This window comes from Takifugu flavidus, chromosome 11 (genome assembly GCF_003711565.1).
Source record: "Takifugu flavidus isolate HTHZ2018 chromosome 11, ASM371156v2, whole genome shotgun sequence".
Taxonomy (NCBI): domain Eukaryota; kingdom Metazoa; phylum Chordata; class Actinopteri; order Tetraodontiformes; family Tetraodontidae; genus Takifugu; species Takifugu flavidus.
Window position 1 is genome coordinate 12,544,817 of NC_079530.1, and position 24,101 is coordinate 12,568,917.

Consider the following 24,101-nt stretch of genomic DNA (forward strand, 5'->3'; position numbering starts at 1 on the left):
TGATGACTCTGCAGCTCTCTCTCTCTCTCTCTCTCTCTCTCTCACACACACACACACACACACACACACACACACACAGAAATGTAAACAACGCACACATGATAGCAAGTCCACTGAAAGGAGGTCTGCCTCATCTCTGAACAAAAGACCGTTTTTCCTCACAGAAGGAACGTGCGTGTGTGTGTGTGTGTGTGTGTGTGTGTGTGTGTTGTGTGTGTGTGTGTGTGCGGGTTTTCGGTAACGTCCAGAACATGTGGACATAAAAGCGCCGCTGATGAACACAACCCGGTTCAGCTGGGAGCTGTGCTCAGCGTGCACGGTTCAGGGCTGCGGAGCGCCGGGCTCAGCTGCGGCGCGCCCGCTCCTGTTTGCACACTGGCTATTTCCAACATCATCCCCCCCTTTGAATTGTGGTGTTCTGAGCTGCGGCAGAAGGAGGAAAAAAACCCAAAAAAGCCACTGTAAGCAGTGCTGAGCTGATCTTTGTGCTTTACAGGGAATACACAGGCTTTGCAGGCTCAAAGGAAACCGACTTAACCTGCATGACAGGGGATAATGCGTCCTCAAATGTTCAGTTTATTAAAGAACTCCACAGCGTAGAACATTGTTCCAAATATTGATTGGCAAGCTAAGTGTTGCAGCGCTTTAAAATAATAAAGAGATGAGGCGCTAAACACAGTAAACATGTTGTTCTCACCTTCTTGTGCTTCAATAATTCTCTGCACCTGCCATTTAAAAAGGCAGGAGGATGGAATTAATGTTCTCTTCTCATTTGCAATGGTGAAAAGGAATGTTCTTGCTGAACATGTTTACACTTTTCTAATTATCAGCGGTGCAATCTGCATAATTAGACCTAATCAGGCAATCTATCAGGGCTTGCCAAGGACAACCCCGCATCTTCCAGAGCGAACTTTCGCAGAAAGATGGGATTGGAGCGCAACACGGAAGCTTTTGTTGAATGAATGCCAATGAAAGTGGTTAGCATTTTTATTGGGTTAATTTTGTGTTTAGCAGAGTTTCTGTTAGTTGGCAGCGCCGAACCTTCATGACGTCAGCAGAACGCCGACGCCTCCAGTTACTTGTTTGTTTGTGCCCCCAAGTGGCCAAAGTGTGAAGTGCAGCCAAAAGAGGCTTCCGCTGTGCACACGCAGCGTGACATCGTTCACTTCTATCAAGATTATACAATAAATATCATGTCAAGAGCAGAGGCACCTCGTTGCATCATTCATGTGTTTGTTAAAAGCTACGATGATCTTTGCGTGCGCGACACCAGAGGCACGCACGCCTTCAGCTCCGGTGGAAATGAAAATTGCTTTATAAAACAGGGCAAAAACGAGGCTCTGCATACAGCTTCAGGGAAACCATGAAATTCCCTCTGTCTGCACAAAAGCAAACACCTGGGACCGCCACCTAAACTCATTTCAGCAGCAGCGTTCACGGATCTCGGAGGCTTTAACCAGATGATTGGAGCAGTTGGCACCAGAACCAGAAAACACTTTAGCGCAGCAGAACTTTTTGGGCTTATTTTGAACTCTAACTCATATTCGCGAGACAGCTTATTAAAATCCACACCCCCCCCCCCCCTCCCCAACACGCATCGTTTTCCGTGTTATTCTGCGCAGGTTTATCTTTAGCACGGCAACCAAAGACCAAAAAAAGGCAACATTAAGCTCCTTAATGGGTAAAAAGTGACCAATTCTGTGTCATTTAAACAACGACAAGTGCAGCTGGGAGGTCATTTATGAAAACAGTAGAATTAAGAGAATTCTGAGGCTCAGATGAAGCATGGAGACGTGCACGAGCGGCGTGCACGAGCGGCAGCAAGTTTATTAAGAGTGTAGTTCAGAGGTGACGTTTATATTTGTCTTGTGGTTGTCTCCTGTAGCGATGCGAGAGCAGCATGTCCACATTGGTGTCCGACGCTAATCCTCACGCTCACCTGTTGTTGGGATTATTTCCACGACAGCCTTCTGTCGTAGGCGGACGCACACGTCCAGATGTATCGGTCACATGGCCTAAACACAGCATATGGCCATGTAAAACGTGACTTTCACCAGAGCGGAGAGGGAGCCCATTACTGGTACCTCCTGTAACTTGATTTTCATTTTTTTCCAGCAGCCAGGTCAGTATAAACGGTGTCAGATTCACTTTAAATCCGCCTTCTCTCGAGAGACGGAGATTCCTAAGACGCGCACGTCACGGTCAACGGAACGGCGCTGCGATGACGTCCTTTATCACAGAGGAAATCAATCAACGCCAATAACAACGGCAGCCATTCTGTAGCTTGCTGAAACAGACACGTGGGTTTCTGCGAGTGTCCAACCTGTCTTTATGAATCGGGGACGAGGACAAGGGAGGAGACGCTAGCGCCGATGCTAATGTCTTCTAGAACGCTGGAATTGGAAGAGAACGGCGCCTTCGTCATCAGGAAATGTAACATGAGGAGAGCAGACAGGCACAAGCGCAGCGTTTACACGACCCGTCCGGCGTTCCAGGACATCCCAGATCTGTCCGTCAGGACGCTGCAGCCACTGAAGGAGCTCCGCAGCCTTCAGGCGGCTCGGCGCCGTCCTACAGTCGTGACTCCTGGGATTAGGTGACGTTTTTGCACCACTCTTTTTATTACGGGAGGAGAAGCGGCGTGGCGACGAGGACGCTGCTCCGCCGCCATTGTTGGACCGACTCAGAGCGGCGCTGCATTTCACCTTAGAAATACCATCGTTTATTCATCCGTCACTCCACGAAGCCTCCGGTAAATGTCGCTGGGAAGCGTTCGCCATCGCCTCGCCACGTTAGCGACGCTCAACTATTCAAAATCGCTCCACTTTTGGCCTTTCAGCTGCATTTAGTCGTCACGGAAGCACGGCGGCGTGGTCACGGTCGGAGAATGATTCACCATTTCACTCCCACAGGAATTTATGTGCAAATATTACCCACAATTCTTAGAATTCTTTTGTTCCTTTTGCCCAATTAAGTCGAATCTCCGCTTTCGAGCCCGACAAACGCAGCCGTCGCTCCTCCGTTAAAACCCAAATCCGTGGAAAACCATCCCGAGATCGAGAGACGAAGCGGAGGCAGGAGGCGCCAGATAAAGGCCGCGTGGCGTCTGCGATTGTCGCGCACGTGAGCGATGATGTCTGCAAATGCATAACACCGAATCTCAGCTGTCACGGGGAGCGACGGGGGTCAGGGGTGGGCACGTTTCTGGAGGCTCTCTCTCCATCTCATCTGACAGTTCCCCAGATGCAGCGGCCCACCGAGGCGCCGCGTCCCTCCGTCTGTCGGTCCGTCCTTCCTGAGCTGCATCTAAAATAGATCAGTTCTCTCCGCGGAGCGTTTCATCCCGGGCAGGTCAAGGACGGACTCCGTCTCCGGGAATCCGGAGAGTCTTTGTTAGCGAAAACTGCTCTGATGAGCGACAGGAGCGATTTAATGATGGGAGGGGGGGGGAGCTGAGTGAAAACATTTTTACACCCTCCCTGTGCGCTAGGGTCCCTTTTTATGGTTACAGCTACAGTGGAACGCGACCTTCAGCGGCAGCTTGCATCCGTGTAATGAGGGAATCTCATCAACAAGCGCTATAACGCCGCAGCGGCACTGCTCCAGTGTCTGTCGTTTAAAGTCCACTTTGAGCAAAACGTGCACAAATGTGCGCATTTTATCGCCGCTGACAGGGAGCCAGGAGCGGAGCGGCTGACTAACGTCTGGGGGAAATTGGAATTAGCGGCGGAACGCGGCTGGAGACATTCAAAAGGGTCCGATATGGACGGCCTGACGGTGACGGGCTGCTGCCAGGCAGCACTTAAGGAGCTGAGGGGGGGGACCCGTTCTGGGCTGGGCTCAGCTGATCCCTGGAAAAAATAAACAACCCTTTTTGGTCTCTTTTTCTGTGGGCGATCATTGGAAACATGATGGCCGTCAGCTTGGAGCGACTGCTGAAAAGGCGGTTCGGGAAAGGCTCTGATGTGTCGCCGCTTTTCCTTCAAGACATCAAAAACATCACAATAGCTCGTCGCTTCCAGACCGGCAGGGAAGTATTATTAGTAGGAGTAGTTTTTTTTCCCTATTTATCGTTGTAGAGTTCGACAGCAGCCAAACATTCTCCTGTTACAGCTGAAGCCAGGATGTGCAAACCTTCAGAACCAAGATGGTTGTTATAATTGGCCTGTTTCACAGCAATAAACTAGCTACACATGCTAACAGCAAGGCGACAGGATACCAGACGTGGTCCCCCTGGTCCCGCTCAAGGTTTCTTCCTGTTCAAAGGAACATTCAGGCTCTTTGCTGTGAACATCCGTCGTTGAGACGTTTCTGCGCCTCATTGGTAAATTCCATGATTTATTGATTGGAGATGATTTAGAACGACACCTGTCCGTCTTGGCTCCGTAACTGGCAGTGCAAATGTCCCGTTACAAAGCTGACTGGGCCACAGTGGTCGCCCCCGGCAACCGAAGGCCCGGGGAGCTGATCAGCCAAGTCGATGGGAGCAGAGACGCCCACTAACACAAAACGGTTATTCTGAAGCTAATTAGGCTGTTGTATTCCTGTGACAGAGAGGACACTATGGAATTATAATAGCGTCAACAAAGAGGAAAAAAGATGGAATATTTGCCTTTACTTGGGTAATCTGACCCGGTTGCAACACATCTTATAATAGTCGAATTTCTGCTCTCTGTAAAGACTAAACAGGTGAGTTGGTAACCGGTAACCTTAACCCTCACCACAACCTTCACCCAAACCGGTTATAGGACCATCACAGCCATCTGAAGTTGTGAGGACCAAATGTCCTCCCTTTGCTAGTGAAACACAAACACTGGTCCTCACACACACACACACACACACACACACAGTTTTCATAATCACTGCAAACTCTGGTAAAAGCCAAATGCACCTAAAATGACTCTTCCCCACCGAGCTTGTATTTCTGCCAGCCCATAATTTCACTTTTCTTCATCCGCACTAATGTCGCCACATCAGCGTGAAGCCACATCACACAATAAACGTATTTTACCAGCACTCGAGTAGACCATTAACCTATCTGAGTGTGTGTGTGTGTGTGTGTGTGTGTGTGTGTGTATCACTGCCTTGGCAGGCTCGCAGGCATCTTACAGCATCTACGGTCGAACAAAGGGAGACCTGGTTTCCATGCCAACAGCCTGCCTAAAATGGCCACTGCTTCACGTCACAGATGCCGCAGTCGGTGCGAGGACAATTGTTTCCAACCAGGAGGGAAGAGGAACGACCCACGGAACACTTTTCAATTACTGAAAAAAATAATCAATTTCAGAGTCCGTTCAGAGGAGCGGCTAACGGCTAAAGGCTAACGGCTAATGGCGGCGACGGCGGGAACAGATCCAGATCCGACCTGGCGTGTTCTCTGCCAGCTCTGCCAGCGGGTCTGAACACGGCACAAACATTAGCAAACAGATGATTTGCTCCTCACTCTCCGTGTCAGCGCTGAAGTGGATCGCCGCAATTATATTTACAAATGTCAGCAAGTCCCGCAAACGAGCACCGACAACGGCGCCGCAGACGAATTTGCATCTATTTTGCAACTTAATTGGAACAATTAGCTTTGCGGAGTGTTTGGAAACATACAACCTGGACTGGAAAAGCACGTATCCGTGCGTGTGAGCGGGCCACATCCAGGCCCAACGCCACATTACTTCCCTGTGACGGAGGCCCCGCCCCTTTAATCGATCCAGTCAAAGGAAGTGCTCGTCGCGTGCCACCGCGGAGGGGACGAACAAAGCGGGCTTGGCGTTTATCGGGATGATAAATCTGCAGGATCCTCACGAATGCGCCGACCTACTTCACCACAAATTAAACTTCCAGAAACTCGCCCGAGGAGCCGAAACAGGCACAACTAAGTCGTTTTCCGGTCTCCTCCCACCCCGGAATCACTTAACACCGTCGGTGAAATTCGCTATCGTCTGATGGTTCAGGAGAATCGGTCTCTTCTAACGGGACGACTACACAAGCAGGAACGCTGACTCGAGGGGCGGGGGGGGGGGGAATCTCCCGGGACGGGACGCATCTTTGGCCCGTGGGCAGAGACGAGGCGGCCCAGATCGGCGCACGTCCTCATTGTTGCTACAATATTGACATGGCACTAATGGAGCGGCCCTGCAGACTGGACGCGGGAGCAGCCAGGCGAGACCCAATTTGCGTGAAGGCCGGGCTGCAGCGTCCCCACGACCCACTTTGGCTCAGCAGCAAACACCGTCCTGTTTGTCTTCATGCATTACCCTCCGATGCCTCGCCGCCGCCGGCGAGCGCCCGGAGCCGGTCTAGACGCCAGCGCCAAGCACCAGCAGAGGAGCCGGGCGAAATTTGGTTTATTTTCTCCAGTGTAACTGGGCCCTGCTAACTCCAGGAGCTTAAACATGGTGGAATTAGCTTACAAAGAGTTTAAATTCCGGCTACTGCTATTAGCATTAGCATTCAATCATTGAATTCAAGTGTCACTTCCATGGTGCAAACATTTGTGGAAGAACGGGTCGCTCTCGTGCCGAGTGCCGGGAAATTCGTGAAATTTCGGCTACTGAATACTCCACTAAATATTAGTAGTGTTCTAATGAAGTGGAAGCGAGTGGTAGCGTGTGTATTCACTGAACCAGCCGCCACAGCTTCCAGACGCGTGTGAGAGATGAAGAATTCCAGGTTGTTTCTCAATCTCTGCCGTCGTCCCTTCCAGAACAGGTAGAAAACCAGCGCTTTTCCCCGGAAGACGTCGCGCGTGCCGGCGCCCACGGAGCGCATGCGGGTACAAACGACACAGACTGTGTACACACACGCCTGAAAGGCGACAACAGACACACAAACTATCGATTCAGCAGCCAGATTACTAAATATAACGTGTGAAAAAGGCGCTGGGTGCTATCCCTCGCCCCGCCTGATGGGAAAAAAGTTTCCATCCTTTCTAACATCAGCAACAATAAAGACGATGCTTCTTTTTCAGCGTGATTGACAGCCGCTGGACGCATCCCGTTCCGCTGTAAACCCGCCTGCATTTCAGCTGCTGCAAACAGATCCCGAAAACTCATTTCCCTCCGCTTTGGGCCTCTTTCCAAGCAGCATCCCCGCTCCCTCCGACTCCATCCCCGCGGCGATCCATCAGCAGAGATAAAAAGCAGCTCCGGCTTCATTCTTCCCACTCAGATTCCTCCTGGCAGGCCCGAGTTGCGTCACCGTTCTGAAGGACCGGTTCGGCTCCTCGGCCGCAGAGAGGCCTTTCTTGGAAGCTGTGTTTCACCGCTACATCCTGCGCTCCCCTGGCGCCCATAAATTGATTCGTTCTCTTGTTTGCCGGGGTCAGCGGGAATGAGGAGGCAGGCTGCGGCAGCCACGCTCAGGTACAGGAGATAATGTATGCATACGCGTCCTGCGAGCCGCTCTGCTGCTGCTGTAAACCAGCTCCACGGCCAGGATGAATAAGTATAACAGTGAGAAAAGAAAAGGGGGAAAAGGTTCCCTTCCACGCACAACTAAGGGTCGCGAGGAGCTCCTCCCTTCCTCAGATCCACTGGGGGTCTGAGGGACAGAGGACAGACAGGACGGGGCGAGCAGATGTGCTGCAGGAACCTGCTTATTGGGTTTGTGTATGTTGGGCCTGGATGACTTGCTGGTCCTGTTTTATTGAGCAGAACATGTTTGTTGCGCCCCCTAGTGGGAACTGAGTGAGATTTCAGTGAAATTAAAATAGGGATTCAAAGATAGGACAGCAAAAAGTCCGATAAAAATGTGATAAAATAACCCTGTTGTTCACTGAATGGTTAATCCGGCCCCCACCAAATGGAAAAGGTCTGAGAGGAGATGTGAGAATGGTAAAAGGCCCAAAGGGCCACCTTACCGTCGTTGCACAGGGGTCCTCCGAAGGTGGTCATGCTGCAGTCGCAGCTGAAGCCCTCCCACTGCTGCAGGCACACGCCCTGGTTAGCGCACGAGTCCTCCTGGCAGGTGGTGCTGGGGCCTGAAGACGGAGAGACGGGTTCTGTCACAACGGGCGCCATGTTTGCTCATGTTGACAACAGCCCTGGGCAAACGGAGGCGCGCTGTGTGTACAGTCTGGTGGCTCCTAACAGCTGTTAGACACACATGACCCGGCCACCGTTCGGCCCGTTGTCCAGAAACTGGTTGTTATGTTGGCGAAGGGCAGTTTTCAGAGGTTTGTTAAACACACAGAACCGATGGCCGCTTCACCAAATTCTGCCCTTTCGGCTTCTACTGGGCAAAGTTTGAGCATCGTTAACGGCGCCGCTCCACGACAAGCTGGGTCGCATCAACCCCTGGTTTGTTTTCATGTATTGTGGTTTCTGTCAGTGTAGCCATGGCAACCGTGGAGTCCTATACTCTAACAAACTGTGTGTAAGGGCAAATATCGGCCAGGTTGCCCCCAGATCAGCCCTCAGCATGGATGCGTCAGTCTTTATGGATCCTGTTTAGGCCGACAACAGTGGAAGAAAGTGACGGGACGATGAAGAGGACCTGTATGTTGGTGTTTGGAGGTCCCGATGACAGAAGTCTGGTGTTGTTTTTTCCTGTCTATCTGAGCACAAACGAGCTAACCAGCACGCCCACACCTGCTATTTGGTAGATCGCTCCGTCTTTGTCATTATGTCCAATTTCGTCCTGCTGCATCAGGTCAGAACGTTGCTATGTGACAACGAAGTGCTGAGAGTATTCCTTTTTTGGGATTGTATGTCTTTGCCATGAAGGCTTTGAGACAAAGTTTTGACCATTTTCTTCAGAATGTCCACGCGGCAGCTTTAAATGAGCCGTAGCACCATACACCCACAGCTGGTTCCCATTAGCATGTGTGTTAGCGACGTGTGATCAGTAAGGGATCATTAATGGTTCTATATGGGAGAGGGCTGGTCAGCGCACCCCTGCGACGTGGACTCTCGGATGATGCTTAAACACTTGAGCAAAACATCTGAGGTCCCCTCAGAATAAAGACTTCAGGAGCGTCATGCAGGACTGTTGCAACTGTCATGCATCCTCCACGTGTGGGTGGAAAACCATGTTAAAAATCACTGATAATAAAAAACAAACAACTAAAGTCCTCTAAAAAACAACACAGGATACATTTGCACAAAGCCAAATGTGAGCCCCCCCATAGACACGGATACAAGATGCTAGTGGCGCTTGTATTCCTATGGGACTGAAGCCCGTTACAGACGGGAGGTGGGTAAACTCCAAGGAGACATCTGGCTCATGGGGACGCGGACGGTGCGGAGTGTCTTGGGGAGGGGGCAAGACCGGGCAAAGTCATCACAGACGGTTCAAACAGACAGAGGAATCTACCTTGCAGGTCAGCTTTCGTCAATGCAACTTTTGTGGGCCAAAAAAAAAAAAAAAAAAGGACAGAAAAAGAGGCAAAGTATAGCAGTCGTTAGTAAAACACCACAACGTCAGAGCCGTCGGGGGTGGGGGTGGGTGGGCACTAATGGCAACTCCAAAACACGCGGTGCAAATGTGATACGCTCGGCTGGGTTCAGTGCAATGTAAAAAAGAACAAAAAAAAACCCCCCAAAAAACGCCACCATCATCACATTTAAATTACCTTCAGGCTCATTTAGCTCAACTCAATAAATGTATTGTATCAGACCCATTTTCTGCAGAGCAACCAGTGATACCGAGTTGCACAAAAAAAGAAAGAAAGAAAGGGAGAGATTGGACGGGGGGGCCACGCTGGATTGGACTGGATGCCACCACTTGTGACGTCGGAGCATGAAGAGATCAGAGGCTGTGTGCTCAATAAAACAAGACAGGATGAATAGTGGAATTAAACTGTGACTGAAGTTGAAAAATAAATCAAATATTGTCCCGGGATGTCATGAACACATTAGACTGAGCAAATGATATTCATGTATGCAACAAAGGCTTCATAAATAATTCATAAACATTGCTACCGGCAAACTCTGAGATCCAGCGAGCGCGAACAGCACGAGGATAAAATAGGAACTCAGACTGGCAGGACAAATATGGCGGGGAGAGGGATCAGTTGAGGGAAAAGTGAGAGGCGTGTCAGAGGTCGAACGCCGCAGCGCTTCATGGGCGTCGATTTCTGTGTGTTTCTCAGTGGACGGGAAGACTTGAGTTACTCTTCTGAAGGGGAATTCCCCGACTCACCTTCGCATCCCCTCTCTATCTGACCCACGCAGTCTAAAGCGTCTGACATCAAATCTGGGAGCCGCCCGTTCAGATCCACCGATGCCAGGCAGCCCTGAAAGCCCTCCTTTGCGTGCACCAGCTTGGGCAGATCCTTGTACATGTCCTTGGCCACGCCTCCGACATAAAGGTTACCTGCGGGGGCATAAGCGTGACAACAGTGACCTCTAGCGGAGACAAGGCGCGTTACTTGGAGGAGGGCAGCCCGTTTGACCCTTTAGTGGTGTAAATCCTCCCAAAATGATTCCAACACACTAATCTTCGCGTGATGAATATGATGTAATGTTACACCCCACGCGCTGATGCTTCACTTTGATTTCTTTTAGACCCAGTTTTGGTGATTGAATTGTTCGCTTGAGGGTGCCTTTAATGGTGGTAACGATCAAGGGAGGGCTATTACTTTCTCCTCTCCATCCCTGGAGGTTTTTACGCTGCAGAAACAACCTCCGGCTCACTAATATGAACTGGCAAAGTTTAATGAAGTGTGAAAAACGCCAGAAACGCTGGCGGCCACGCACCCTTCAGGTCCAGGTTTTTGGCTCCGGTCGTTGTCTGCGTGGTGACCTTGGTGTCGATCTTGACGGTGTGGAGGTTGTTGGTGTCTCTGGAGATGATCACGTTGTGCCAGTTGTTGTCGTTGAGCGGCTTGTTGGAGTTGCCTTTGATCAGGTGGGCCCCGTTCCCCAAGTCGGACACGTAGTGCAGGTAACTGCCATCGGACAGGGCGGGAAACGGGAAACGTGGGAAAAGGGGAAAGAATCCCTGAAAACTAGAGCGAGGAAGTTCTGCTGCCACAGTATCGCCCGCCCCAGCTGTCGCGGGAGGAGTGACAGAACTGTCAGGAGTTGGGAAAAGGTTTCTGGGCTGCACTGAAGAAAACTTCAAAACTTTGATTTACAGGCAATTTGGGATCCACACGCTCGTTTTAATTAGAACGTCGGACTTTAATGTTCCGCTCGCCGAATAAACGCCTCAACTCCAGGCGATACTTAAAAGAAGGTCATTCTCTCGCTGCAAAACGGCGAGAAGAAGGACGCCCCTGCCCGTTTGATTTGCTTTTATGTCGGGCATTTGTTGTGTCTTCCTGAAGATTAGAAAAAAACAGCAATAGCCGGCGGCTCCTTCAGTAAATACTCTGGCTCAGAGGTGATAAGAAAAGAATTTAAATTTGGATCCGAACGGCACAAGAGAACTGTCACGGATTGCATTCTGTTTGGGAAGAGCTGAATAATTAAAACAAGGCATTCATCGGAGGACTAAATGAGGACTAAAACCCAGCTAGCTCTGCTCTCAGCCTCGGGTCTTCACGCTGACAGCAGCAGGTCCAATCAGGACTTCTTACCCTTTGACCAGCTCCACCACGATGAAGTCGTTGCCATCGCCGCTGTTGAAGAGGATCAGGCCGTCGGAGGACGTGGTTTTGAACTGGAAGAACAGGTGCATGGAGTAGTAGGCCTGCAGGGTGGTCAGCGTCACGTAGCTGGAGCGAGACTTGAAGGTGACCGGGTCGGCGACGATGCTCTTGAAGCCGATCATGGCGTTGAGCTCGCAGTAATCGATGTCGCCGTTCTTGCAAAGGTCTATGTAGGCCATGCCGTTAAAGGAGAGGCTCTGCAGGTGCCCGATGAAGTTGGAGGGCACCATGGACATGAAGCGCTTCTCCGTCACGATGCCCGTTTCTATGTTGTGGAACTCCAGCTGGGTGTGGTCACCCGCCATTTGACCTTGGATCAACGGCAGAAGGGAAGGGGGGGGGGGAGTTATGTGGCAGCTAATGTGAATTATCCAGCATGTACGTGACAACATCTGGGTCTTTGTTATTTGTGCTCAACTTTTGGACCGTGGTACAGCTGTGTGCGCTTCGCCGACTTATGTCTGTGGACAACTTTACATTCAGAAAGGGAACAAGTGTCTTTTGTGTCAGGAGGGTGCGAGGTACCTTCCACCGGCGGGAGGTCGTCTACGGTCAGTTTCAAACTCTTGCCCCTCCTGAACACACGTACCGTGTGCCATTCATTATCATTCAGATTCTGACCCGCAAAAATGGTCTCGGGACCTTTGCCTGCGGGACAGTCCAAACAATTGTTAACACGCACACACGCACCCGCCAGCGACAACATTCAAGACAGCCTGGGGGGGTGGGGGCAGAAGTAGAGTCTTGACAGAGGCAGAATAAAACAAGACATTAAGGTAAACATAGTTAATGAGCCCTAAAAACACATCATTCTGACTTGCATTTGCTGTACTCGTCGCACCATTAGACAGGGGGGCCAATTTCAGCGCTCGCAAAAATATATATAAAAAAAAAGAGGGAACGGAGGAGCAATTTAGGCCGTCATGTTATCACCACCCTCAATATACAAGCTAACCGCTTTGCTAAAAGTGACAAAATAAACGTGATAAATGGGACCCATCGCGGCAGGTTGGTGCCGGTACCGCCGTCACGCCACTAGGTGGCAGCAAACAACGACAAAAAAAATCTACAGCTGCAAAAAGCCTCCGGGAGCCGAACGTCATTCTTATTCATGAAAGTGCAAAACACCTTTTGATTCCTCCCGTTTCTGCCGCAGAAAATGAAACAATGGCATGAGAGTGATTCTTGGGAGGGGACAAAAAACCTTTAAAAAGCTAAAAACACGACGGAGGAAATACATATAGTAGGAAATACAGAATGTGATTCCCCCCCATTATTAGTTAGGCTGACATGACACACTTATGTAAATATAATAAAATATAAATATAAATAAAAGGTGAAGATTTAATCTAAAATGAGGCCGTAAACAGCGGCTGCCCAAATGTCTGCATCCTCACAAGCTTCAAGACAAGAACTCCTCGATTTAGAAATTCCAACAGCGTTCCAATTGGGCCAACACATTACTTTTTCATACAGCCTCCGTCTAAGAGCATCTTTGAATGGGTACAGAGCTCTGATGTGTTCCTGCTGGGCACATATAAGCAAACAGGGCAGCGCGGACGTGCTGCTGCGACTGGATTAATAAACTCTATTCTCCGGACGCCCCGTCGCTGCAGGGACGATTCATCAGGTGACAGATTCCGTCTCCTGCACTTATTTATGGCCACTTGGTTGCTCTTGTCCTACTGCAGCCCTCAGATGGGAACACGCGTCTGAGCGCTCCAAAATACTGGGACAAACTCAATCTCGGAGGCCCCGGTTATGCTTTGTAAGCACTAAACACCGGGGCAGGATTGAAAGCAGGCGACTGGAGAGGGATTACGGGGAGGGAGAGATATGAAATAATGGGATGGAGTTGGACTTGAAAGCGTGCTTGATCTTTGCCTTCCATCATCCCGTCCTTGCCGCTCTCCAAGGGGAGAAAGGAGGGGAGGCGAAGGGAGGTCATTCGTGTTCAGAGGCACATCCCAAGCACGTTCGACATCTGTCCAGCCTTTGTACTCCAGATGTGGCGGCCCTGCGGTGACGTCCTGCCTCAGGCCCCCGGGAGCCACACGGGCCTGTGTGAGAGGATCAGATTATCCAGTTCTGCCCACACCTAACAAGAAAACAGCCCAGAGCTTCTGGACCTGAAAAGGTTTGAGCGATAAAATGGTGGTTATCTGGACCCGTCGGCCACGCCCACTTTGACTGGCAGCTCACGGACGAGCCGGATGCGACACGGCTCAGTGACTTTATCAGGACCTTTTTTCCAAAGTCCCCCAGCAGGTTGGTACTTTGGATGATGCTAATAAAAAGCCAACACTTTAATTAAAGCAGTTAATTTGCTCTTTTATGAGCACCATTGAGCCTCTTTATGAAGCTCTAATTCAGCGCAGCCAATAAGAACATCCTCATAATTGCAGCTGGATTAAGAATATTTTAATTGTGATGTAATTAAGGCTATTTTATTTTTATTACCTAGATATTATTATTACTGAGGGGAAGGCAGATTGGCTTTTGTTGCGTGCAAAAGCGATGTTTTTGTTTCTTTTTCCATGTTCAGAATTTAGATCCTCATCTTTTAAATACCAATTAATCCTAATGAGGGTTGCAGGGGATTCAGTGCCACAGGTTCGTTGTATCCACCCCCCCCCAAAAAATCACATGGACCCTTAACTACAAGGAATGTTGTCGGTGTTAATGGGCTGTTTTATATTTGCTAATTCACATCACATTTGTTATGATGTGTTATGTGGCTCTTTCACAGCGATGGGGAACGTTTTATTTAAATTTATTCCAATAGCAGAGAGCATTCAGGATAAATGGCCAAGCTAGCTCACAGAAGACAGGAAGGAGTAAACGTAATCTAATATTCTGTTCATGGAACAGACGCAACATCATCTCGGGCCTCCTATCAACGCTTCACAGCTTTTTAACACGGTAGAGAAGCCAGTGATTAAATGTCTGACGGCACATTAAAGAAACAGCTTTTAAAGCCGCTGCAGAAGGGCCGTTTACGCTCTATATGAAGAAGATTTGCTACAGGGGCCTCAGCGAAGCTCTCTAGTGCCACATCGAACTGGAGTCGCAACCAAATTTACTATATAAACATTATTATTGCAGGATTTTACAACTGAATATATATTTTTTTCCATTATTTTGGAAAAATCAGACAAATAAAAGTTAATTAATGTGTGCAAACGTTTGCAAAATGACCAAAAAAAGCAGAAGTGGCCCCTTGGGGGCCGACCCTTACACAGGGACTGACCCTACCTTCACGCCGGTGCAGGAAATCGTGAGACAAGAAGGCCACGGTAATTTTATTGTGAGTTTGTTGTCACTCAGCGCCAGTTAACAGTGTTTAAGGCGGAGTGGCAGCGCAGACAGCTCCGGGCAGCCGCGGGGAGCCGGGGCCCCTAATTGACAGTGATGTGTTCTTTGAGATGGTGCTGAAATTCCTCATCCAGCGAGCTGACTGGAGCTGCAGCGCCTGACAAGACGCATTAATTAGCAGGAGGACAAAAATAACAGAGCAAAATAGCAAGGGCGGTTAAAGAGAGGAGAGGAGCTAAAGACCGACTCTTCTTTCCAGGAACTTCAATTCAACAGTTTCCTCAGACAAAATTAGATCTGGTTCACTTTAAAATGACAATAATGGGGGGGGGGGGGGACCAGCGGTATTCTGCCTGCTTCTCTATTTTAGTTCAACATCTGAGGAGCAAAACATGTTTGATGCTGTAGTTTTTAGTACACTTGAAGGAAACACGTGCAGCGTGTTTTTACCTAAAAGATCAATGAATTTATTGGAAAGTGGCGATACGGATTATTTTCAGTGTTTGAGCAGAAGTAGGAATGAAATGGGGAGAGAAATAAAACCCTGTTATTCAGATCAGTGTATTAATAGCATGTTTGAGGTCTCAACGTCTTATTTAAATGCAAAAGCATTCGACCCACATTGTTACATTTGGAACAACGGGATTCTGAGACGACGCCACCAAGACTCCAGCGGAGAGGGAGAGGACGCGGCCACACTCCTGTCGGGATCACCGACGCGGCGCGTCCGGCGTTCCAGAAGACGGGCCGGAAGGATCGGATATTATGACTTCAGCGGGGCAGCTATAAATTCCTCATCGGTCCTGAATAATAAATGCTGCCGAGAGTCACCAGCCCAAATATTTCAGCGGAACCCAAACATGCCGGCACGCATGCATAAAAATCTATTCCCTCCCTCCCTCATTATCCCTTTCTTTCTGCTCCGCGAGGCAGGTTAATGAGAATAATAAAACCACACTCTGTATTTCCTCCACGCTTTGAATGGCCTCATCAATCCACGGCTGCCGTCGTGAAATAGGGAGGAGGGAGAAGAAAAAAGGGGGAGGAGAGGAGACGAGACGAGGAGAGGAGGGGAGGGGAGGAGGGGAGGGGAGAGGAGAGAGGAGAGGAGATGAGGAGAGGAGGGGAGGGGAGAGGAGAGAGGAGAGGAGAGGAGGGGAGGGGAGAAGAGAGGAAAGGAGGACAGGAGGGGAAAGGAGAGGAGGGGAGGGGAGGAGAGGAGGAGGAGGAGAGGAGGAGAGGAGGAGGAGAAGGAGAGAGGAGAGGAGAGGAGAGGAGAGGAGAGGAGAGGAGAGGAGAGGAGAGGAGGAGGAGGAGAGGAGAGGAGGGGAGGGGAGAAGAGAGGATAGGAGGACAGGAGGACAAGAGGGGAGGGGAGGGGAGGGGAGGAGGGGAGGGGAGGGGAGAGGACAGGACAGGACAGGACAGGACAGGACAGGACAGGACAGGAGAGGAGAGGAGGAGAGAGGAGAGGAGAGGAGAGGAGAGGAGAGGAGAGGAGAGGAGGAGGAGAAGGAGAGAGGAGAGGAGGAGAGAGGAGAGGAGGAGGAGAAGGAGAGAGGAGAGGAGAGGAGAGGAGGAGGAGGAGAGGAGGAGAGGGAGAGGGGAGGAGGAGAGAGGAGAGGAGAGGAGAGGAGAGGAGAGGAGAGGAGGGGAGGGGAGGGGGGAGGAGGAGAGAGGAGAGGATGAGAGGAGAGGAGAGGAGAGGAGAGGAGAGGAGAGGAGAGGAGAGGAGAGGAGAGGAGAGGAGAGGAGAGGAGGAGAGGCGAGAGGAGAGGAGAGGAGAGGCCGTTGTATTGCAGCTGACTGCTACATTTAGATTCGCCGTGTTTCTGCGTCTGACGCCACTTCCACAAGGTCGCGGGGGGGAACGACTGCCCCCAATGCAAAGTGCAAGTCAGAAAGAGCATCTACAGCTGCGTTACATCTAGGCCACTCCCATAACTTTTCATCAGTCACATCATGTGAGGCTGCAGAGACAAAAACCAAAACTGTAAACATGCGTCATGACACACGCAACACGGACGCCCAGACTGAATTAGGAGCCAAGAGAGAAGAAAGCTGAACGGTAACTTACTGGTCGTACAGTTTATCCTCATACAATCTAGATGGTGGAGGTGTTGGTGGTGGTGGGGGGGGGTCGGGGTGGGGGGGGAGAATAGATGAGACATCAATTCATCTTTCAATGTTACAGCTGCAGACATCATTAAAGCATCGAGGTCCACCCCTCTGGGGACACACACACGGACGCCGGCCGTCCTCTGACGCTCTCGCCCCGCCACCCACCCCCCCGAACTGCGGGCGGGCTGCTGGCCGTGTTATTTTCTGCAGCCAATGTTGGAGTTAGAGAACGTGGTTAGGTCGGCGGGGGCGCTTCTGTTCATTGTTGCGATTAGATTAGTTAGAGAGCATCAGAATTGGGTCAGAGTCAGGCAGGGCCACAGGGAGGCGTGTCCATCCATCTGTCCGTCCGTCGACATGACGGTCCAGCATCCAAGATCGGGAATTAAGAATTATCTAAATAATCTTAAATGACGAATCGCTGTGTTTCTGTTCATTCCTGAGTCTGATTTTACATTACAGGTGCCTCCGTTTTGACCCCGGTTTACTGCCCCGGGAGCGGCTCTAAGGCCCTCACACACCACGAAAACAAATTGTGTCTTGCAATTCGTATTCTCACCATCAGGTGCCGCCAAATCTTGCACACCTGTCCTTTGGCCTGAGCCTGAATTTAGGATTTTTTAACAGATGAATTTATAGTTGTAAATGTAGTAATATATTGTTTTAGAGAAAACATCTCTATTTCCCATCATCCTAAGAAAACAAGAGGGATTGTTACGGTCAATCCAGGTCAGCTTGGTTGCTGTAACTGGTTAGAACAGGTTGATAATGGCAGCATATGCAATCTCAAGATGCTATTTTGTTTTTAAATTTGACCCATTTAGACTGGACTCCTTCCCAGTTGGCCCTGCTTGTCGTGTGTCGTCAACCACAGCAGAAAAGTGGGCGCAAACAGCCAGAGACACGACCACAGACCTTATCCGTGATGGGAATGCTCTGATTTCAGGAACACGGATGAGAGGGAAGGGGCAGCTCCGCCTGCCTGGTTAGTGTGAGTGCTGCTGTGTCTTCCATGATGGGAAAATGAGCATCCGCGGGTGGAACGTGGTCTTAAGCAACACTTAAATTAATTTGTGATTCCTGGTATTCCTGATGTCCCAGGTGGGGGCAAAACACCAGCAGGGTGATCAGCTAATATCAGCCCCACATTTTCTGATTTCTAAAGTCACAAAATCATAAAAACGGGCCCAGATAGTTGATAATTAGTTGTATAGTAGGTGGCTGCTGCATCTTATTAACCATAAGAACTATTTCTTCCCTGAATGTAAATTGGGCTAATTGGAAAACGACCAGTAGAGAGACGCGTCCACTCCAACGCCGTCCGCAGCCGGTTGTTGAATTCAGGTTAGCTGATGGAGCGGACAGAGAGCATTCCCTGCTGGATGAAGGCAACTGTGTGTTCAACTGGCAGTGAGCGCAGAGTCGCAGACTCATGGCATTGAAAGCCTTTCATAGCGTGTGTGTGTGTGTGTGTGTGTGTGTGTGTGTGTGTGTGTGTGTGTGTGTGTGTGTGTGAGACATCTGCTGATGCTGCGGCCGCCTGTGTGCATCCGCGGCGTTACCTAAATTGACAGTCAGGCGGACGCGGCCGCTCTCCAGCTCCAGACGCAGCGTGTCACCCGAGTCCCGAGACGTGGTGGCGATCAGGATGCCGTAAGCCCTCTGCGAGCGGAAGCGCAGGGACACGTCCTCGGCTTCTGTGTGCATCACCACCGGCAGCTGGACCTTCATAAACTTGCTGCCATCGTAGCTGAGGATGGTTGCCTCTGCATAAGCGGACAGAAACAGGAGGCCCGGTTAAAAACTGCAGGTCTGTGATCGGCGCTGCTGTAAAGTAATACCCTACTTGTGAGGACAATTTAATGCAGTGAGAGGAACACATTACAGAGGAGGGTATTTAATAACAAGGTCACCCGACGCAGCGAGGGAGGCTATTATATGTCTTTTAGACAAATGCACTCTGCTGATGCCACTCTGATAATAGCTCTGCAGCGAGGACGCCCAGCAGCCTGCACAGCCTGGTCATCCACTATCAAACCCATTTGGAGGGGAAAGATTAAACCACAGAGATGACAAACGCGGGGACGGCTGCAGACTTATCCGGGGGCGTCTTGGACGGCAGGTGTTCTCCCGGAGACGTCTGCTATGATTCTGTGGGCTGGAGTCGGGGAAAGCAAAGGGTAAATGGTGGGTGTCCGCGGCGAGGACTCCGCCCACCTGCGCGTGATTCCCCTGAGGCCACTGTGGAATCTTTGGGGTTGTGTCGGGTTTGCTTCTCTTGAACATCTTGTCTGGAGCTCTAACTGCGCTGCCTCGGCCAGATCTCCCTGAAGCTACACGAAGGCGAGATACAAACCTGATTCATCCATCCTGATTCATTCACACATGCGGTTTTTGGTAGTTAGGTAGGTGAGCGGCTGCCTGGGGAGGCAGCAGGAGGCCGGAGCAACATGGCTGAACCACAACCCAATAACAGCCATTACTGAGCTGCTGATGATGGAAGCAGAGTGGCAGCGGGCGATAGTGTACCGACGAACGCACGCCACCTCACCGCCACTCCTCCATCACAGGCAGCCAATGTCACCCCCTCCCTCTGGGATGACTCTGTCAAATTTCTTACCCAAATCCAATTTCTCCGGGGCCTCCTGGGATGTGCAGCAGATGACAGGAAAGCGTAACAAACGAGCTCTCGCTGCTAACCTGTCTACTTCCTGCCAGGCGGCGACAGGAAGGAGCAGCATTTAGAAACCCGGGCAGGGGCGGAGAGAAACGGGCCAATCAAACGCCCGGACCGCTTTGAGAAACGTTTGTGGCTGTACGATTAGACCAAATGGGGGCGTTTAAATACAAACGGTGTCTGCTGGAGTGCCGGCGCTCCAGAGATTGACGTGAAAGTCATGACCACCCAGCTGGGGGGGGCAGCTCCACTCCAGCACGTCTGGAACGGGAGCCGTGATCGCCGTGGACGGTTGAAATCATCAGGTTTTTGTTGTCGAATGTTGGTGGCAGCTGCCAACATGTTACTTTAACATAGTTATTAAAGATGAAGAACTCCGGTGGACCTCGTGTCCAGGATAACTGAAGAAAACAGCACATTTACGCGTCCACTTTAGCGTTGTTTGACTAAAGTGCCATAAAAAAAAGTCCAGAGTGCAAAATTACAGCAACTGACAAGTGAAGGAGCTGTATATAAAGCAAAGGGAGCAAAAAACACCTTCCAAAAAAAAGCCCAAATTCCTTTAATGGCACTAAGCATTTAGTACGAGGATAAACTGACAGAAGCTGGATTTCTGGTGTTGGCCCAGCAGGAGGCTGTCAGAGGGGAGATGGAGCCCAACCAAGCGTTCCGTTCCAGCCTTGTGAAGCACAGCGCCGCACTGTTTCACAAGAAAACAAGAAGGGATTGCTGTGGGGGGGCCCCCACTTACAGAAATAACAAATAAGGCTGTGCCACCAACAAGAGCGGCGAGAAGGGGGGGGCGCTACCAGCTGGATGTCAAGGTGCAATACTGATTCCTCACAGTTATCAATCAATATTCAAAGCTGTGGCTGAGTCACTGCTCCTCCTGTGGAGCTGCACATGCTCGTGCACATTAGTGCGACAGGCCGACAAAGGGCACGTTTGATGACCGACTCCTGATGGGAGCCACCGGCAGCTGACAATTTAAGTGCCCAAAATAAACAGGCCGAGCCAGTTCATTTCATCCCACCTGCATACAGTAAATAATCTAATCCATCATCCTGGAACGCTCTAACCAGGCGGCCTCATGCTGCGGCGCAAAGCCGGTGTTAGTGAAGGTGCACCCACGCTGACGTTCCTCCACACGTTTGACCCGTAGAACCCAGAACCCCCCCCCCCTTACCTTTGATATTAAAGGAAGAAAAACAAGTTTTCCTTGAAATCAGCACCTTTCTTCATTCCTAAATACAGGTGACCACCACAAGTCACTTCCTGTTCCTGTCACATGACTGTCACCTGATCACAAAGGTTTCCTGACCAGTTTGTTTTTTGCTTAAAGGCAACCTACGTTCATGTGTTCTATCAGTTTACTTCTCTCTGTGACTGTTTTCATCAGTAAATGTAATTTCCATGGTAATCAGGGAAGATTGGACGCCACGCGAACGTCCAAGCCGAGCAGGACAGGCAGCGTCCAGGCTCACGCAGTGCAGCGCTGGTACATTTCAATATCTCACGACAAGCTAGAAGTGATGCGGCACTTACAGGAGCCACGATAAAGAGGTTACATGTGCCTCCCTGCTGTGTTGAGTCATGATGAACTTTCTCTCTCCTTCGCCAGTAACATTCTGCACATTCTCTGCCTGCAGGCTCGGCTCCCATTTTCCTCAGAAACCCTGACTTGAAGGCCACAAACGGAGGTCAAAGATGGGGGCAACGTGCCTGGTTGGTGTTATTAAAAGCAGGCATCCATCTGTTGTCCATGTAAACTAATGCAGATGCTGTTTGGAACCAAGCGCATCATACCTCATTAGGGGGTATGTGCTGCGGTGCACCTACGCTACTCTGCCATCTGGGAGGCCGCCTTAGCCGCTCACTGTAAGACTAATATTTGGGCTAATTAGCAACTGGAGGAACAGTGGAGAAGTAGACATTTGGGATGTGAGAGGGGAAATTGCTTTGTCTGCTTAATTAACATTGTAAAATAGGGCAAATAGCTCCATGGTTCTATTCAAGAGCTCCACCTCCTGCTCCTCGTCGGCGCCCTCCTCCGCCATATGTAGTAGCTGTGTTTTGCCACCGGGTGGTACACCATGCATGGATAAGTGAGAGCTCAGCTAATTCTTTTGACAGCTCCTCGGCCTGCTGGTGCCTGCTTCGTCCTGCTAGTGCGGAGGCAATCTGGAGCCACGAAAACAGCTGGCGGCGTTCCAGGCCCCATCTTCTCTACCACCGCTCCCACACAAAACCATAAATGATGCCAGTCTCCAACACGGACCAGAGACGACTGGAAGACACATGGCTGTGGATGCCAGGAGAGGCTCGTTCAGGGAGCAGATGAGGGGAGGAGAGGGGAGGCAATGGCGTGCGCAGCTGCACCATTCCCCGCTATTGTTTGGAGTTGAGGTCAGGCTGGATTAGATATTTTTGAGTCCAAAGACACTCTGAGGAAAACGTAATTATCCCAGTGAAGTGAAACAATCTGGATCCAGTGCCCATTCCACTTCCCCCATGCACTCTGCCCTAATTCCTGTCAACTCATTAGCAGGAATGAAAGTGCACGAGGAGATCGGCCATAACGACAGTGTCGGAGACAGGAGTCAGGACTCTGCTTGCCTCGCTTGCTCCTTTGGTTCTTCCTCTCAGCTCCATCCTGGAATTCTGTCACGTGTCAGAATGCAGAGGACGTTGGATCGTCCCTGCCGCCTTTGCTTCTGCCAGGATCCTCCGGTAACCAGCAGCATTAAGCCAAACACGCTCCGCGGCCCAACTCTGGGATCGTCTTACGCAAGAATAAAGGTGAAAGAGTCACACGGAAACCGCGGAGCGCCGTGTGACTGTGTGGGATGCGTTTCATTCCAGCTGGAGTTAATGTGCTATTTTCCTTTTTTTTCCCCTTTCTTTTTCCAGGAAGAGAAAACTTGAAATTGAATTTCCATTTTCAGATCTTCGTTGTGCAATCTCTTCTGGATAATCGTAGTGAGCGACTGGACCGCGTGTTCCTCTTCAAAGGGGAATAAGAAAAACAAACTGGTCTGCGTTGGAATGTGAAGCGTATCTGCTTGGCCTCCAGGAAGGCACGCTAGCACCGTGGAGAAGTGGGACGGAGTTGACAGCCAGAATAGTTGGCAGGGTGTTCATTTTATAGCAAGTACAGATTGAGAAAGGTCACCTCCGAGCGAGGGGGTTTTGGAATGGAGTCTGGCCTCAGCTCTCTGCAGAACTGAGCGTTCTGGCCATTTGCTTTTTAAACCAAACACAGGATTCCAACTCCATGTATGGGATTTTCGCTCCCCTCTACTTGCGGGAGGCGTGTTGTGGCGGCGTGTGACGGTGGCAGAGGGAGGTCAAATGCACCAAATGGACGACGCGTCGCGCTGGTGCGTGCGCGGGACAACTAACCTCGTTACATGTTGCAGGTCTCGACCAGCGCCCAGACCTCCCCTGCCTCCCCGAGGTCAGACGCCTCTGGGATCCGAATCCGAGTATTGCGAATTACTTTCACGCCCTGCTGGCTAACGCTCAGGCTCCTTCGCCGACAAAACCTGACAAATGACTTGCCCGTGTAACATCAGCCACTATTACTACAATATGTTTATCGTTAAAGCTTTTATCAAACTTTAATAATACTATTATTTCATCAAAGCAAGACTTTTCCAAGACTACTGCAAGATGTTACATATAAATACATTTGTTGACTCGGAATAGCCGCCATGTTAAATACAGGAGACACTGCAGACCTGGGCCAAGCGTTAAACACTTCCAGCTCTCGACAGCAGGGATTCTCTGTGAGCTTCTAGCTTTCTGTTCTGCTTTGGAGATTGTTTATCCAATTAGAGCTCCACGTGTTCATGGAGATCGCGTTTCCCAGCCGTTCTGGCGTTCATTAACAGAGAACTGCAGTGATGACAGTTCAGCGGACACTCGCGGCGCTGTTTCACGGCTCAAATTATAAGCCAAGCGTGATGAAATAATCCCCGGCGTGGTTCTATGGTCCAGATGTTGTGCTGGTGTACGGATCCTTTCTCCACAGCTAACTAGTTTGTAACAGCTGCTTGTCAGGTTACAGCTTGATTTTTAATTGAGAACTCGGGCATCCGTCTGTCTGCTTCGGCCTGCTCATCTACAAGAATAAGCTGTTAGGAAATGATAGAAATCAATGCCAGCGACTCAAATGAGCTAAAAACTCTGGCAGACCTCTCACACCTTTCAGCTACATAGCTCGTTATATCTATTTTTAACCCTTAACTCTAATGACTAGCTTGATTAGGCCACGGACTAGTCATCAAAACGGTGGTCAAGGGAAGTTCCCTAAGGTGGATATTTTAAATCGGTCAATCCTGAGACATCCTGCTTCCAAGAATGTGAAGATTGGTCTTTGTTTTATAATTTTAGGGCTTC

The 24,101-nt window shown here is 50.2% G+C and overlaps 1 protein-coding gene across 25 annotated transcripts in view; it reads right to left on the bottom strand.

Moving 5' to 3' along the window:
* The window catches only part of LOC130533371 (neurexin-1a-like), a 163,120-nt gene that overhangs the window by 71,984 nt on the left and 67,035 nt on the right, over positions 1–24,101 (bottom strand). For 18 of the 25 annotated variants that reach the window (XM_057046694.1, XM_057046707.1, XM_057046691.1 and 15 more), the window contains 7 exons: positions 18,586–18,789; positions 16,980–17,006; positions 12,113–12,235; positions 11,516–11,897; positions 10,692–10,882; positions 10,135–10,308; positions 7,853–7,972 (listed from right to left, as the gene is read on the bottom strand). In XM_057046694.1, the coding sequence (XP_056902674.1) occupies positions 7,853–7,972; positions 10,135–10,308; positions 10,692–10,882; positions 11,516–11,897; positions 12,113–12,235; positions 16,980–17,006; positions 18,586–18,789 (1,221 nt within the window). The remainder of the gene's footprint in view (positions 1–7,852; positions 7,973–10,134; positions 10,309–10,691; positions 10,883–11,515; positions 11,898–12,112; positions 12,236–16,979; positions 17,007–18,585; positions 18,790–24,101) is intronic. The other 7 variants (XM_057046701.1, XM_057046700.1, XM_057046708.1 and 4 more) reach the window with 1 other exon arrangement.